The sequence below is a fragment of the Rhinopithecus bieti genome, unplaced genomic scaffold (assembly GCF_001698545.2).
Source record: "Rhinopithecus bieti isolate Rb0 unplaced genomic scaffold, ASM169854v2 scaffold_5750, whole genome shotgun sequence".
NCBI classification, from domain to species: domain Eukaryota; kingdom Metazoa; phylum Chordata; class Mammalia; order Primates; family Cercopithecidae; genus Rhinopithecus; species Rhinopithecus bieti.
Window position 1 is genome coordinate 527,777 of NW_016805082.1, and position 13,311 is coordinate 541,087.

Here is a 13,311-nt window from a genome sequence, read left to right on the forward strand (position 1 = left end):
TAACTGAAAGTGCTACTGCCTGCAAGCCCAAGGCCTCAATATGCACTATAAAAAAAGGAACACTGTCCTTCCCACATTGCAGCAAGGCACCAACTTCCAAACCCTGAGACCACTGACCAATGGGAGATATGTCGTAAGTTCTGTTGAAGCATTCCTGTCATTAGGTTGGTGCAAAAATAATTGTGGTTTTTGCCATTACTGTCAATAAAATCATGAAGGGCACGTTTTCTGTGAGGTATCCGGCCAGGTTTACAGGTCAGTTTAAGCCTGCTGAACTAAATTTCCCTGAACAAAATGCATTGGCTTCTGTAGGAATTAAAATTGTTAGATATTCTAAATGATCAATAAAAAAAGTTGTTAAAATTACTTTTAACACTTTATTAAAGTGTTAACATTTGGAGGAAAGACATTTCAGCTAAACATAAAATGATTTAAAATTTACACAATCAGTTTTGTAAAAACCAAATCAGTCCTGGAAATCGCTATCCCTATTCTTAGCCAACACTCTTCCACTGAAGGGGAGTGCAGTTTGCTGCTATGATTTTAGTTATAGTCGACAAAGTTAGAGATGAATTGTATCAGAGATCTTTATTTTCTATCCTTTGACTTTCAATTAGTCTTAAAAAAATTCAGTACTGCTGAAAAACAAGTCACAGTCTAAGATTGAAAATGGCAGAGGACTTTTGCCAGGAAAGCAGAATTAACAAGAGGCAGCTGAGCTAAGGTTACCTTCTGGCATGAATTAGGTGCGCTCTGGTGGGGGTTTGGTTTTCTTCTACCATAGGTGAGCAATACGTGAGGTGAAAAAGAAAATAGGCCAGCTGCAACTTCCTTGTAAGCCCTCACCTAAAAGGAGGCGGTGTCCAATTCTAACTTCGTTGGGAATGGGGCTCTGACCGTATTTTCCAGTGGTGAGGCTGAAGGCTATGTCCCTGGAGAAAGCATCTTACCTGGATCAGAGTCTGCCTCTCTGCTTTGGGGAGGTTCTTTGCTTGAAGCTCTGCCTCTTCCCATTCCTTCTTTACCTAGAACAAAGGTCGAAAACACTGTCAGCAGTGATTAGTGCCCTGAAACAACTCCTCCATTTTCTAAAAATACCGTCAGATGCTAAATCTAATAGGAAACTACAAAAGGAAACCAATCACATGATCCCTCATGAGCTTAGCATTGTTACTGCCACAGAAGGTTCTAGGCCTCAACTATCCTCAGATGGAGCCTCAATTCCATGACCTCTTTGTTACATAACCTTGGGTAAGTTATTTAAAAGTCTCTGTGCCTTAGTCTCCTCACCAAAAAAATTGAGGTTAATACCTACTTTTCAGAGCTGATGTGGATAAAACAATGAGCATTTTTCAAACGGTAAGCCCAGCATGGGACTGTGTGGGATTGGGGTGGAGCTTAGGCCTAGCAAGACATTCCCTTTTCAATTCTCTTTCAATCCTGAGTAAATCCAAAAGAAAAGATGCACTTTGGTGCTCCTGCTGCTCTCTTATAACCCTTTTAAAGGAAAAGAAACACCTGAGACTCAGAACCTTCCACAGACAGCAGTATCTGGCTAGCATGTATTTGGACATGTTTGTTTTCATCGAATATATTTGTATGGTTGGTCACTTTCTTCTCATGGCAAATGGTACTAGCTTTTTATTGATAACAGTGATACAAAGTTTCCTTCTTTAAAATAAAAGAAATTTTAAAGCAAGTTAATTGCCAAAAAAAAAAGAAAAAAAAGGCAGATAACGGTATAGGAAGTACTCAGCAGAGTGTCTGGGACATGCTAAGTGCTCAGAGGGTAATTATATTATTATCCAGATGCAGGTGGGGAAGAAGTCCACCCAGAAGGCAGCTCCACTGGTAACTCTCTCCTGCCTCACCAGTCCTTACACATCAGCACGACAATCTAGGAGAAGCTATTACTTTTCTTCATCTATGAGAACCATGCTACCCAGAGCCAAGTGCCATGAAGACGAAGGAATTGTCGAGGTTTACCCTGTCCATTCGGTTGCGGTGCCGAATCTCCAGCTGCTCCTTAGCCTTCTGGAAGCGAGCATGCTCATTATCATCTGCAGAGGTCTCGAAATACACATCAACATCATTGGTTGGCAGAGGAGTTGGAGGAACTGAAACAAAATTACAGAGGGAGTTCTCTTTGGGATCAGGTGCACTGTGCTCTAGGAAGAAAACTCAGCTCAGGACCTGCAGAATGGACTCAATTTGTTCTGTGGCATTCTCTAAGCGCAGGGTGCTGCTATCTGCCAAGACTTCACTTGGTTAGATTACAGTGGGCAATCTTCCTTACACAATATCCATCAACCATGTCAGACCATGCTAATACAGCAATTTATTGGCAGCTACAGCACCAATGAGGCATCTACTTAAGACCTCAGGGCTGAAAAAGAGGTGGTTTCTTCTATACCTTCCCTTCAGTGCTCGAACCCTGGAAACCTAAACAATAGCTACTTTATTGCTCATAACTGAGCATCTGAACAGAGACAAGTGCAGAAATCAGACCCTGTGGAGGCACTTTTATGCAATTCCCTATTTTTGAAGAAATTTATTCCTCAGGTACCTCCGCTCTTCTGGCTATCTTTGAGTCTTAATTTAAAATGGAAAACAGGCTCAACTGAATGTTCTTTGCATATATGCTGGGTAGAGAAGGTCCCAATCACTCCAGCTGTAATTTTGAGTTTTCAGTATCACTGAAGGACTCTCAGCGCCACCAAAGTGACAGAACCAACAAAGATAAAACTAAGTTGCTCTATTTGACAAGGACACCTTTCACCGATATGAAGATAGGGCTTTTTGATCCATGACACTGACCAACAGGGCTTCCCAAGCGTTCCCCAGAACACAGGTCTATTGGAGCACCCCCCGACTGCTGGATGGGCATAATCTCTTATAGGGCCCAAGCAAGTGAGTGTCTGCACAATGGAATTTAGCCTGATAAGGGAAAGGACTAAGATGGCAAGTTTACTCAGTCAGCCTCCCAAGACATACCTAAGGTAATCCTTACTAGCCTAATTCATATAAGATTTCCCAAGCTGGTGTGGACTTGCTTGGTAGATTATGACACAATTTCAGAGCTAAGTGGAGAGTGAATGGCAAGATTCAACTGAGTTTTAATTCAGAAGCAAATTCACCTAATTTCTAGAATTGCATCATTTTAATACATTAAAACAACTGTATAATTGATGAATATAGTTACAAATTAGCCAGTTCAACTTTTTCTGTCGGAAGCATCTTTTATTTGCCCCTTTGTTTAATAGAACTAAAAATGACAACTAAAGTCATGAAGAATATGAGCCCTATGTAAGTTTTAAAAGGATGTCAATATCCCACTTTCAGATTAACTACATTAGAATCTATAACTTAGTAAACGCCATTCCCCAAGACACTCGGAAGCTCAGTGAAGGAGAACTTCAAGCACTGCAGTCCATCGTGCAGATCAGCGACATGTGTCTATGCTGTAAAGGTCTGAGCGCTGGAGACGGAGCTTTTGGCTCATATAGCTGGACTGGATAAAGATAACAGCAAACACAGGCTGCTTCCACCCTCCCTGGGACCAGAGTGGAGAGGACAGTGGGCTGAAAGGCTTTTTTCTGAAGACACCCTGGGTCCCCTTGGAATCACCCACTCACAAAGCCGGCACATCCGCCAGCCAGCCTCAGCCCCTTCAAAAAGGAACAAAAACGTTCCCACTGGAAGGAAACCTGATGCTTCTCAACCTGCACAGCCCCCAGGCAGAGGCCCCACAAGAGCATGAACACTGCTTCTCCGAGGCAAATCTTATCCAAGCCACAGCAAACAGGGGTTTTACAGACCTGCCCCTCCATCATGCCTCACAGCACTTCCCAGCTGACCCTTCAGGTAGAGATCCACCTCCACACTCACTGGGATTCCTCAGGCTTCAACCCAAGTTTTACAAAGTAGTAAGTCTCACAATAATTTCTATTTCTAAATCTTTCCTGAAAACGCAAAGTTTATTCACCAGGGTTCCCTAAGGACTCTTTTTATTTCACCTTTCAACTGTTACAGAATAAATCAGCTTTCCTGGAGTTGGAAGGGAAGCACTCAAAGCATTGCCATATTACATTAAGATTTGAAAGATCTTTTGGTAGAAGGAAGGAAGAGGGAACATGAAGAGATTTGAATGAAAATCCATCAGAGGTATAGCCAAATCCTTCATAGCAAATTATGATTCCAACAAATTCCAGAGTAGGAACCAAGAAAAACTGTCTGGCCTGAGGATTTTCATAATGTGTAGGTTAGTGCTGCAAGGTGCGAGACTGAAAGTCTTAACGAGAAAAAGGAGTAGCTGCGGAGAAAAGGGAAACTCTTGGTAGAAACTCTTCCTACCAACGTCCAGCATAAACCCAACTGAACTGAACCACTGACCTTCCTGTCACACCAAAGCACACACCAACTGAAATCCTCTCACTTCCTAAAGCTGTGTGACCCGGTTGCACAATAGTGAAGAAACACAGTGAGTCACTACCACTTGGCTGCTAGCTCTCTTCTAGAGTGCATTATGCAAGATATTTCAATATTCTAGACTGCCCAAAGTACTTCATTGTCACTCCTTTCAAGAGCAGGCATCCCGTGAGCTGGCATGCATCACAGGGGTCAGAGACAGGGCAGTTCAAAGACAGGAACGTTCAGTGCCTCTAAGCTAGAGCCAGCCCAAGGCACAGCTGCCTTCCCCACCAACACTACAGTAGCCCGGGGCCTGCAGACTCCAAAGCCGGATGAGAAAGGACAAGCCCCTGGCCGTGCCGCCCGCTATACCAAGGCGGGTGTGCACCACCACCACCAAGCACCACCAGACACACGGTGAGCACAGGACATGAGAACTGAGCTGACCACTGCTGGCAGGAGAGCAAAGCCTAGACCTAGAAAGCACAAAGATGAGGGGAAGACGACCGACAGCAAACACCCGAGTGGGCAGGGACACCACACAGATGCGGCCACGAGGACGGCGGGGAGACGGACGCCGGACAGGACGGTGCTGCCGCACAGGACCAGCGCAAGGCGGGACTTACTCATCGCTTTACACACAGCCATACAATAATCCTCAGACTCAAAATTGTTCCTGTTGCCGCCGCAGCCGCCATATATAAAGCGCACGCACTTTCCCTTGGAGAGGTCGAAGTACCAACGGGGCATCACGGCCCGGCAGGGCCCCGTCATCGCCTCCTGGGAGCAGACAGCTGTGTGAAAACGGTCAGAGTGTCAGCGGGACAGAGGCAGTGACGTCAAACGTTTCAAAATGCTACAGGCCAGCAAGCCGGGGATGGGCTGGGGGAGGCCTGAGACAGGACAGAGCCCAGAGGCCCTGGCTGGCAGAATGCTCCAGCTCAGGCCAGCCGTGCTGAGGACAAGTTGCTTCCCCATGGAGTAGAGACATTTAGGAACTGGGATAAATATTTTTTTGGCACCCTCTGGAGTCTAGATCTAAGTTTAGATGGACGTAGAGCAATCCCTTTGTCTCACAGCTGTGAGAGCCTCGCATTTCTGATCTGTTCAGTGGAGTTATCTGCCTAGTCTGTCTATTCAGGAGACAATGTGAGTGGAAAGGCTGTTTTAAGTGGTGATACTGGAGTAAAGACAAAAGCACCTAGAACAGACAACTGTTTCCCTTTTTTTTTTTTTTTTTTTTTTTTGAGACGGAGTCTCACTCTGTCGCCCAGGCTGGAGTGCAGTGGCCGGATCTCAGCTCACTGCAAGCTCCGCCTCCCGGGTTCATGCCATTCTCCTGCCTCAGCCTCCCGAGTAGCTGGGACTACAGGCACCTGCCACCTCACCCGGTTAGTTTTTTGTATTTTTTAGTACAGACGGGGTTTCACTGTGTTACCCAGGATGGTTTCGATCTCCTGACCTTGTGATCCACCCGTCTCAGCCTCCCAAAGTGCTGGGATTACAGGCTTGAGCCACCGCGCCTGGCCTTGTTTCCCATTTTTATGTTCTCTGAGGCAAATCATAAACTTCTCAACTGGTTAAGTAATTTCCCCCAACTTGGGGCCTAAATAATTCTTCAGATCTTAATTGCTTTCAAATATACAATCAGCAGGCGGCTGCATGTTACTGGCTCTGGAACTACTGCAACCTTTTCTTGTTTTAATTGGCAAGATGAAAAAAACTGCAGGCCCTAATCTGTTACCAACAGGTCAATAAATTTCACCCTCCCAACTAAAACATCTGGACAAATAGGGCAGCCTACAGATTAGAACAAACGCAGGAAAAGAAAAACCAAGAAAGCCAGTTCTATTCTAGGAGGCCAGGACTTGAGTGGTATCTAAGAGGGGAGCTCCCCTTAGGGAGGGAATATTTTAGGCTGAACGTGGAAGAATCCTGCTGAAGGGAGGACTATGCTTTCTTACTCTCTAGTCCTTGTTCTCTAATTCAATCCTACACCTCTCCCTGGATATGCCTGCCTGCCCACTTTGTTAAGACGGCACCATCACTGCACTGAAGAGCTGAACTCACCTTCAGTGCAGAGATACCACACCTTTCCTTCTATGACTGACTTACCTGCAACAGACGCAATGCAAAAGTCTAAGTGAATAATTACCATGTGGATTTCAAAGCCATGGCTCTACATGGGGTTACCTTTGACATCGTGAGTAATTTCCTTGTCTGACATGGTGCCATCGCTGTTGGGTTCAGTGGGGTTCTCCTCATTGTAGTCATCTCCTTTAAAGGTGTCGTAGTAGTAATCTCGGTCTTCCACCACTTCCTCCCCTTCTTCCTCATCCTCATCATCCTCATCCACAGCTGCTTCTGTGAAATCTTCCAGATCTGCTTCAGTAGGAAATTCACTGAAGGCCAAAATAGAAAAAAGGAAGGTTAATAACTCCTATGTGCAAAGCACAACAATGGGTCCCGTCTCTATTCTGAAACACAAAAACAGACGCAGGAAATAAGCTCAACGCACATTTCACTGTGCCACTAAGCCCCTGAGCCCAGCTACATCAGCAAACGGGAAGCATTTGAATCTAATCATGATAAAACAGTAAGACAAATCCAAATTCAGGGATATTATGTTAAACAAATGGCATGGACTCCTAAAAAATATCATAGTAGGCCAGGCGCGGTGGCTCAAGCCTGTAATCCCTGCACTTTGGGAGGCCGAGACGGGCGGATCACGAGGTCAGGAGATCGAGACCATCCTGGCTAATACGGTGAAACCCCGTCTCTACTAAAAAATATAAAAAACTAGCCGGGCGAGGTGGCGGGCGCCTGTAGTCCCAGCTACTCGGGAGGCTGAGGCAGGAGAATGGCGTAAACCCGGGAGGCGGAGCTTGCGGTGAGCTGAGATCTGGCCACCGCACTCCAGCCTGGGCGACAGAGCAAGACTCCGTCTCAAAAAAAAAAAAAAAAAAAAAAAAGAAAAAACAAATATCATAGTAACCTGCAGAAAATAACACGGCCCAGAATGACGTAAACACAAAAGTCACAGGTACTCCTGTGATTGGCGACGGCTAGAATGAAATGTTAAGCTTAATCAACTCTAGCAGAACACAAAGGAATGCCCAGCTTATCCAGAAGTGAGGGATTAGCAGCCAGCAGCCATCTACCGAAGGGCTAACGAAAAGGCAAAATGACTTCACAGCTCAAAGTAGAAGTTACCTTTTATAAATATCATAGTCTTCCTCTTCATCTTCTTCTTCTTCTTCCTCTTCCTCCTCTTCTTCCTCCTCTTCTTCTTTTGACACAGACCCAATAATCTTTGTCTGAGGGCAGCACACATATTCAGTGCCATGGAACTGGTCTACCCCACATGGGAGCAGCATGCCGTAGCTATACAAGGTCATTCCCTGAGTCAGGCACGCCTAAAATAAACCCACAGACCATATCAGAACATACTCCAGAGTACATGTAGTCAAATACACTCTGATCTCTACCCTCATCCAAAATAAACCCTTATCAAATCACTTCGCAATGCTTTCTCTTATGAACACATAAATTTTCTGTCAAAAAATTGTAATATTATTGTAAGATTTATACATGTTAATTTACAATGGGAAACATGATCTGGTCCAAAAATACTGAAATCCCAAATGTGGAAAAAAGTAAGGAAAAGAGACGTTTTCTTCTAATAATGACCAAAGCCAGATAAGGTGGTCAATGTTAATTTATATTCATCACTGGTGCAAGTACTACTACTTCAGTATTTGATCAAAGGAAGACTACTGACAAAAGAGCAGAGCCAACCATATTATAGAAGACAAGAAAGGGTATTTCTTACCACCAGAAAAGTGAGATGGCATGCAATCCTGCCTGTGCATATGTCCAGACCCACATTTTCTATAACTGGCGATTTCCATGCAGGCCTTAGGGTTAGGATGGTTTCCTGGGAGCCTCACCAGCAGCATACAATATTCTCGCTCAGCCACCTCCTTAACATCCTCAACTTCAGGAGCTGGACTGTCAACGCTAACTGTCCTATACAAATACCTACTTTTCTTCCAAAAATTTCTAACTTGTAAGACAGAAGTAATTATAAATCTTAAGGAGATAAAGGGGAAACAAAAGTAACTGAAAAGCATGGTGAGATTTGGAGAAAACTGCTACCTTCTCTCCTAATAGATACAACAACAGCTGACTTTCCCCCGCTTAGTTCTCTTACCTCTTTGACTACTGTGTGCCAGTGCTGGTGATTCTCACACACCTCCATCCGCTCTTTGTGGAAAAACTGGCACTTTTCTGGAACTAGCAGAACATCACTTACAAATTCACCCACTGGAAAAGAGAACCTTTGTCAAAGTGGATCTGACCACGATTTCAAGGTGAAAATGCCCCTCACTGAAGTTTGTGATGATAGTTTACACAGCCAGGAGCAGTCTAACGTATACGAGCAGGTGCACATCTCGTACCTTCAAAGGCTGACTGGACAGTACAGTTCTAGCCAAGCAGCCACAAGAACTCACCAATTTGTCAAGAGCCATGATGCCAGGGACCTCTGAAAAGCCCCCTGACTGCAGCCCCGCTGCAGGGCTACAGCAACACATGATGGGGAATATAACAGGATCGCCTCCATGCCCACCTCAAACACACACGGCTACTCTCTCTCTCCATGGCTCTCACTTCCGTAGTTCTGCCCACACCTCTTCTAATCAAATGCCGAAGAAACTAAAACCGGCTGTTCTACTGAAGTACAGATGAATCCTACTTCAGACAAAACACAATGTAATAAATGAATCCAGTAAGAATAATCAATGATTAATTACAAAGGGGCAAAGGTACCTTTACAGTGGGAAGCCTTGGAAAACTACCTTAGCCAGATAACCAATTTAACATACTGATAATGAGCAAACTGGTATGTGTGACGTCCTACAAAAGACTGTATCACCTACAAAAACAGCGTTTCTGCCAAAATATATGTCATTTGACTCTAATCATGCTGAAACAATAAGACAAATCCAAATTCAGGGATATTATGTTAAACAAATGGCATGGACTCTTAAAAAATATCATTGTAATGAAAGTTTTTGTTTTTAAAGAAAGACTAGGGAACAATTCTAGATGAAATGTAGTATGTGATCCTTTTAAAAAGATATAAAAAAAACACTAGTTGGACACTCAGGAAAATTTCCCAAACATGACAACTGTATTGTCATTATATATAGGAGAATGTCCCTGGCTCTTAGGACAAACCAGCTGAAATACTTAGAAATGAACTGTCATGGTATCTTAACTTACTTTCAAATGGTTTAGCAACACAAAAATATGAGATGCAGAGAGAGAAAAACATCAGGCAAAATTGGAGAATTTAGGTAAAGGGTATAAAGGTATTCACTATTACACTTTCTAAAACTTGTCCCAAAAAGTTGGGAGAAAGATACACACAGCTGTTTATTTACGGGGGAAAAAAGTGGTATCTGATTTGTTTCCAAATAATTAGGGTTGTGAGGGAGTGGGCCTATAGAAGGAGGAAGACTGGCTCGTGAACTGATGATGGTTACACAGCTGGGCAACCAGTACATGAGGGTGAACGGTACCATCGTCTCGTTTGGCCATGTTTGTAACTTGCCACAATAAAAGGTTAGAAACATATAATATACACATCACTGGATGGTCACCCCAAGGCTCTGATTCAGCAGTGTAAGGTGGGGCTCAGTAATCTGCGCTGCACATACGTCTGCCATGTGCTCCACACAGTGTAGAGGGAGAGAAAGAGAGGGAGAGAAGAGTGCTTAGCCCAGGGAGAGATGCAGGAAGCAGTGGCAGAAGATGCAGCAGGCAGGGTAACCTCTGAGGTTAAGAGGGGAAAACCCTGAAAATATCATGAGAAAGTAATGTGGTCTAAGAAAGGGCTTAGGCTCAGCTAGTGGGAAGTCTATACAGACCCGCCCCAGCCTTGCCATCATGGATGGGTCTCTCAGGATCCTCTGCCTTGGGCCTCAGGCTCAAGCACTGAAGTCAGTCTTTCTATTGCCCCAGCGGTAAGAGGAAGGGAGTTGCTGATGTGGTAAGTATGGGAAGATGGGCTCCTGACATAACAAGCTGTAGCAGTGTAACAGCCCCCCCACATGAAAACAGCGTTACAAATGGCAGTCGCGTTTCTCAGCACTGCTAGCACAGGGATTTTGGGATCAAACAGCTCAATGTGACACTGAGGCAGGAATGCGAAAGTGAGCTTGACACACTGCTACCCTTGAGAACCCCAAAGGCTCTAGGGGAGGCTGTACCTGCATACAGGCTTTAGCAATCAACTAGACTTATAACCACTGCTTAATTTAAAAATAGCAAAAACACCAATGGTAAGCTAGAATCTACCTCTACGGGGACGAACAACCCTAATACTCAATCTAAGTAGAAATCACTTCAATTCTGACATCCAACCACCAACTCACATGGTTTAATGTGATTATTCTGAATTAACTAGGCCATTTTTATATTTGTTCATTTATGACAAAAAGCAACAGAAGTGTATACTTAAGGAAAAGTCTATGTAGGGCTGACTGCCAAGGTTCAATCTCAGCACTGTCATCTACTAAGAGAGTAATCTTAGCCAAGTTACTTAACCTTTCTGTCCCTCGATTTCTTTATCTTGTGGGGACTAAATGACATAATCTACACAACAAGAAAAGCTTAGGGCCAGGCGCGGTGGCTCAAGCCTGTAATCCCAGCACTTTGGGAGGCCGAGACGGGTGGATCACGAGGTCAGGAGATTGAGACCATCCTGGCTAACACGGTGAAACCCCGTCTCTACTAAAAAACACAAAAAAATTAGCCGGGCGAGGTGGCAGGCGCCTGTAGTCCCAGCTACTCGGGAGGCTGAGGCAGGAGAATGGCGTGAACCCGGGAGGCGGAGCTTGCAGTGAGCTGAGATCCTGCCATAGCACTCCAGCCTGGGCAGCAGAGCGAGACTCCGTCTCAAAAAAAAAAAAAAAAAAAGCTTAGAACAGAAACTGCTGCTCCACATTTGAGTTTGTTGTTTAAAATAAAAACAGAAACTGATACCTGGTAGGCATTATTGATGTTAATGTTACTGTCAAGTCTTGGGTAACGAGTTTTATACGAACTATACAACCACACTCATAAAGCAATTTATTTTTAAGCAACACTTAATGCACTTTAATTTGTAAAACCTCACTTTTAAATGTACAATTGCAACATCAAAAAAACTTAAAGCAGCAATTTCACTACTAATCTATATTCTATATAAACACTACAACGTTTTTTGTTTGTTTGTTTTTGTTTTTGCTTTTGAGATGGAGTATCTGTTTTCGCTCTGTTGTCCAGGCTGGAGTGCAGTGGCGTAATCTCAGCTCACTACAACCCCTGCCTCCCAGGTTCAAGCGATTCTCCTGTCTCAGCCTCCCAAGTAGCTGGGACTACAGGTGCGTGCCACCACACCTGGCTAATTTTTTGTGTTTTTAGTAGAGAGATAGGTTTTCACCATGTTAGCCAGGATGGTCTCGATCTACTGACCTTGTGATCCACCTGACTTGGCCTCCCTAAGTGCTAGGATTACAGGCGTGAGCCACCGTGCCCGGTCAGAAATACTACAACCTTTAACTAAATCTACACAACACCTTGGATAAACTCAAAAAGGATGCAAAGTAAAAGCAAGCTGTAAAAGGTCAGGTACAGTATGATGCCATTAATGTAAATTTTAAAACACAAAAGCATTGTTTATAGATGCATGTGAATGTTGCAAAAAGAACTGAGTTCGAGACCAGCCTGGCCAGCATGGTGAAACCCCGTCCCTACTAAAAATACAAAAATTAGCCAGGCATGGTGGCATGTGCCTGTAATTCCAGCTACTCAGGAGGCTGAGGTTGCAGTGAGCCAAGATTATGCCACTGCACTCCAGCCTGGGCAACAGAGACTCCGTCTCAAAAAAAAAAAAAAAAAGATGGAGATGAAGCAAACATGACAGAACATTGAAGAACTGAAACCAGGAGGGTGAGCATATGAGCAACCATCACATTATGTTTTATCTCTTCAGGATGCTTGGTATAATATTTCAGAATTAAAGTTTAAAATCAAAACCTGGCCGGGCGCGGTGGCTCAAGCCTGTAATCCCAGCACTTTGGGAGGCCGAGACGGGCGGATCACGAGGTCAGGAGATCGAAACCATCCTGGCTAACACGGTGAAACTCCGTCTCTACTAAAAATACAAAAAAATTAGCTGGGCGAGGTGGCGGGCGCCTGTAGTCCCAGCTACTCGGGAGGCTGAGGCAGGAGAATGGCGTGAACCCAGGACGCGGAGCTTGCAGTGAGCTGAGATCCGGCCACTGCACTCCAGCCTGGGGGCAGAGAGAGACTCTGTCTCAAAAAAAAAATAAATAAAAATAAAAATAAAAATAAAATAAAATAAAATCAAAACCTTTTGGAAATGCCAAAATTTAATAAAATAATTCCATGCTAAACCATAAAATTAAATGCCACTAATCTTCAGCTATTCCATGACTGAGTCAATCTGTCTGATCTCTAAAAATCAAAAAGAACACCACTGAATTTGATAACAAACTAAATTCTAAAATTTAACTTTTTTTTTTTTTTTTTAAATGGAGTCTCATACCATCACCCAGGCTGGAGTACAGCGGCGCAATCTCGCTCACTGCATCCTCTGCGTCCCAGGTTCAAGCAATTCTTCTGCTTCAGCCTCCTGAGTAGCTGACATTACAGGCGTTCACTACCATGCTCAGCTAATTTTACTATTTTAGTGGAGTCGGGGTTTCACCATGTTGGTCAGGCTGGTCTTGAACTCCTGATCTCAAATGATCCTCCTGTACCAGCCTCCCAAAGCGCTGTGATTACAGGCATGAGCCACCATGCCTGGCCTAAATATATATATATATAAAA

At 44.1% G+C, this 13,311-nt stretch overlaps 1 protein-coding gene across 4 annotated transcripts in view; it reads right to left on the minus strand.

Moving 5' to 3' along the window:
• Positions 1–13,311, minus strand: part of APLP2 (amyloid beta precursor like protein 2) — a 38,174-nt gene that overhangs the window by 16,638 nt on the left and 8,225 nt on the right. For 2 of the 4 annotated variants that reach the window (XM_017871173.1, XM_017871172.1), the window contains exons 3-8: positions 8,624–8,736; positions 7,624–7,826; positions 6,604–6,812; positions 5,037–5,204; positions 1,987–2,117; positions 951–1,025 (exon numbers count right to left, since the gene is read on the minus strand). In XM_017871173.1, coding sequence (XP_017726662.1) covers positions 951–1,025; positions 1,987–2,117; positions 5,037–5,204; positions 6,604–6,812; positions 7,624–7,826; positions 8,624–8,736 — 899 coding nt within the window. The remainder of the gene's footprint in view (positions 1–950; positions 1,026–1,986; positions 2,118–5,036; positions 5,205–6,603; positions 6,813–7,623; positions 7,827–8,623; positions 8,737–13,311) is intronic. The other 2 variants (XM_017871175.1, XM_017871174.1) reach the window with 1 other exon arrangement.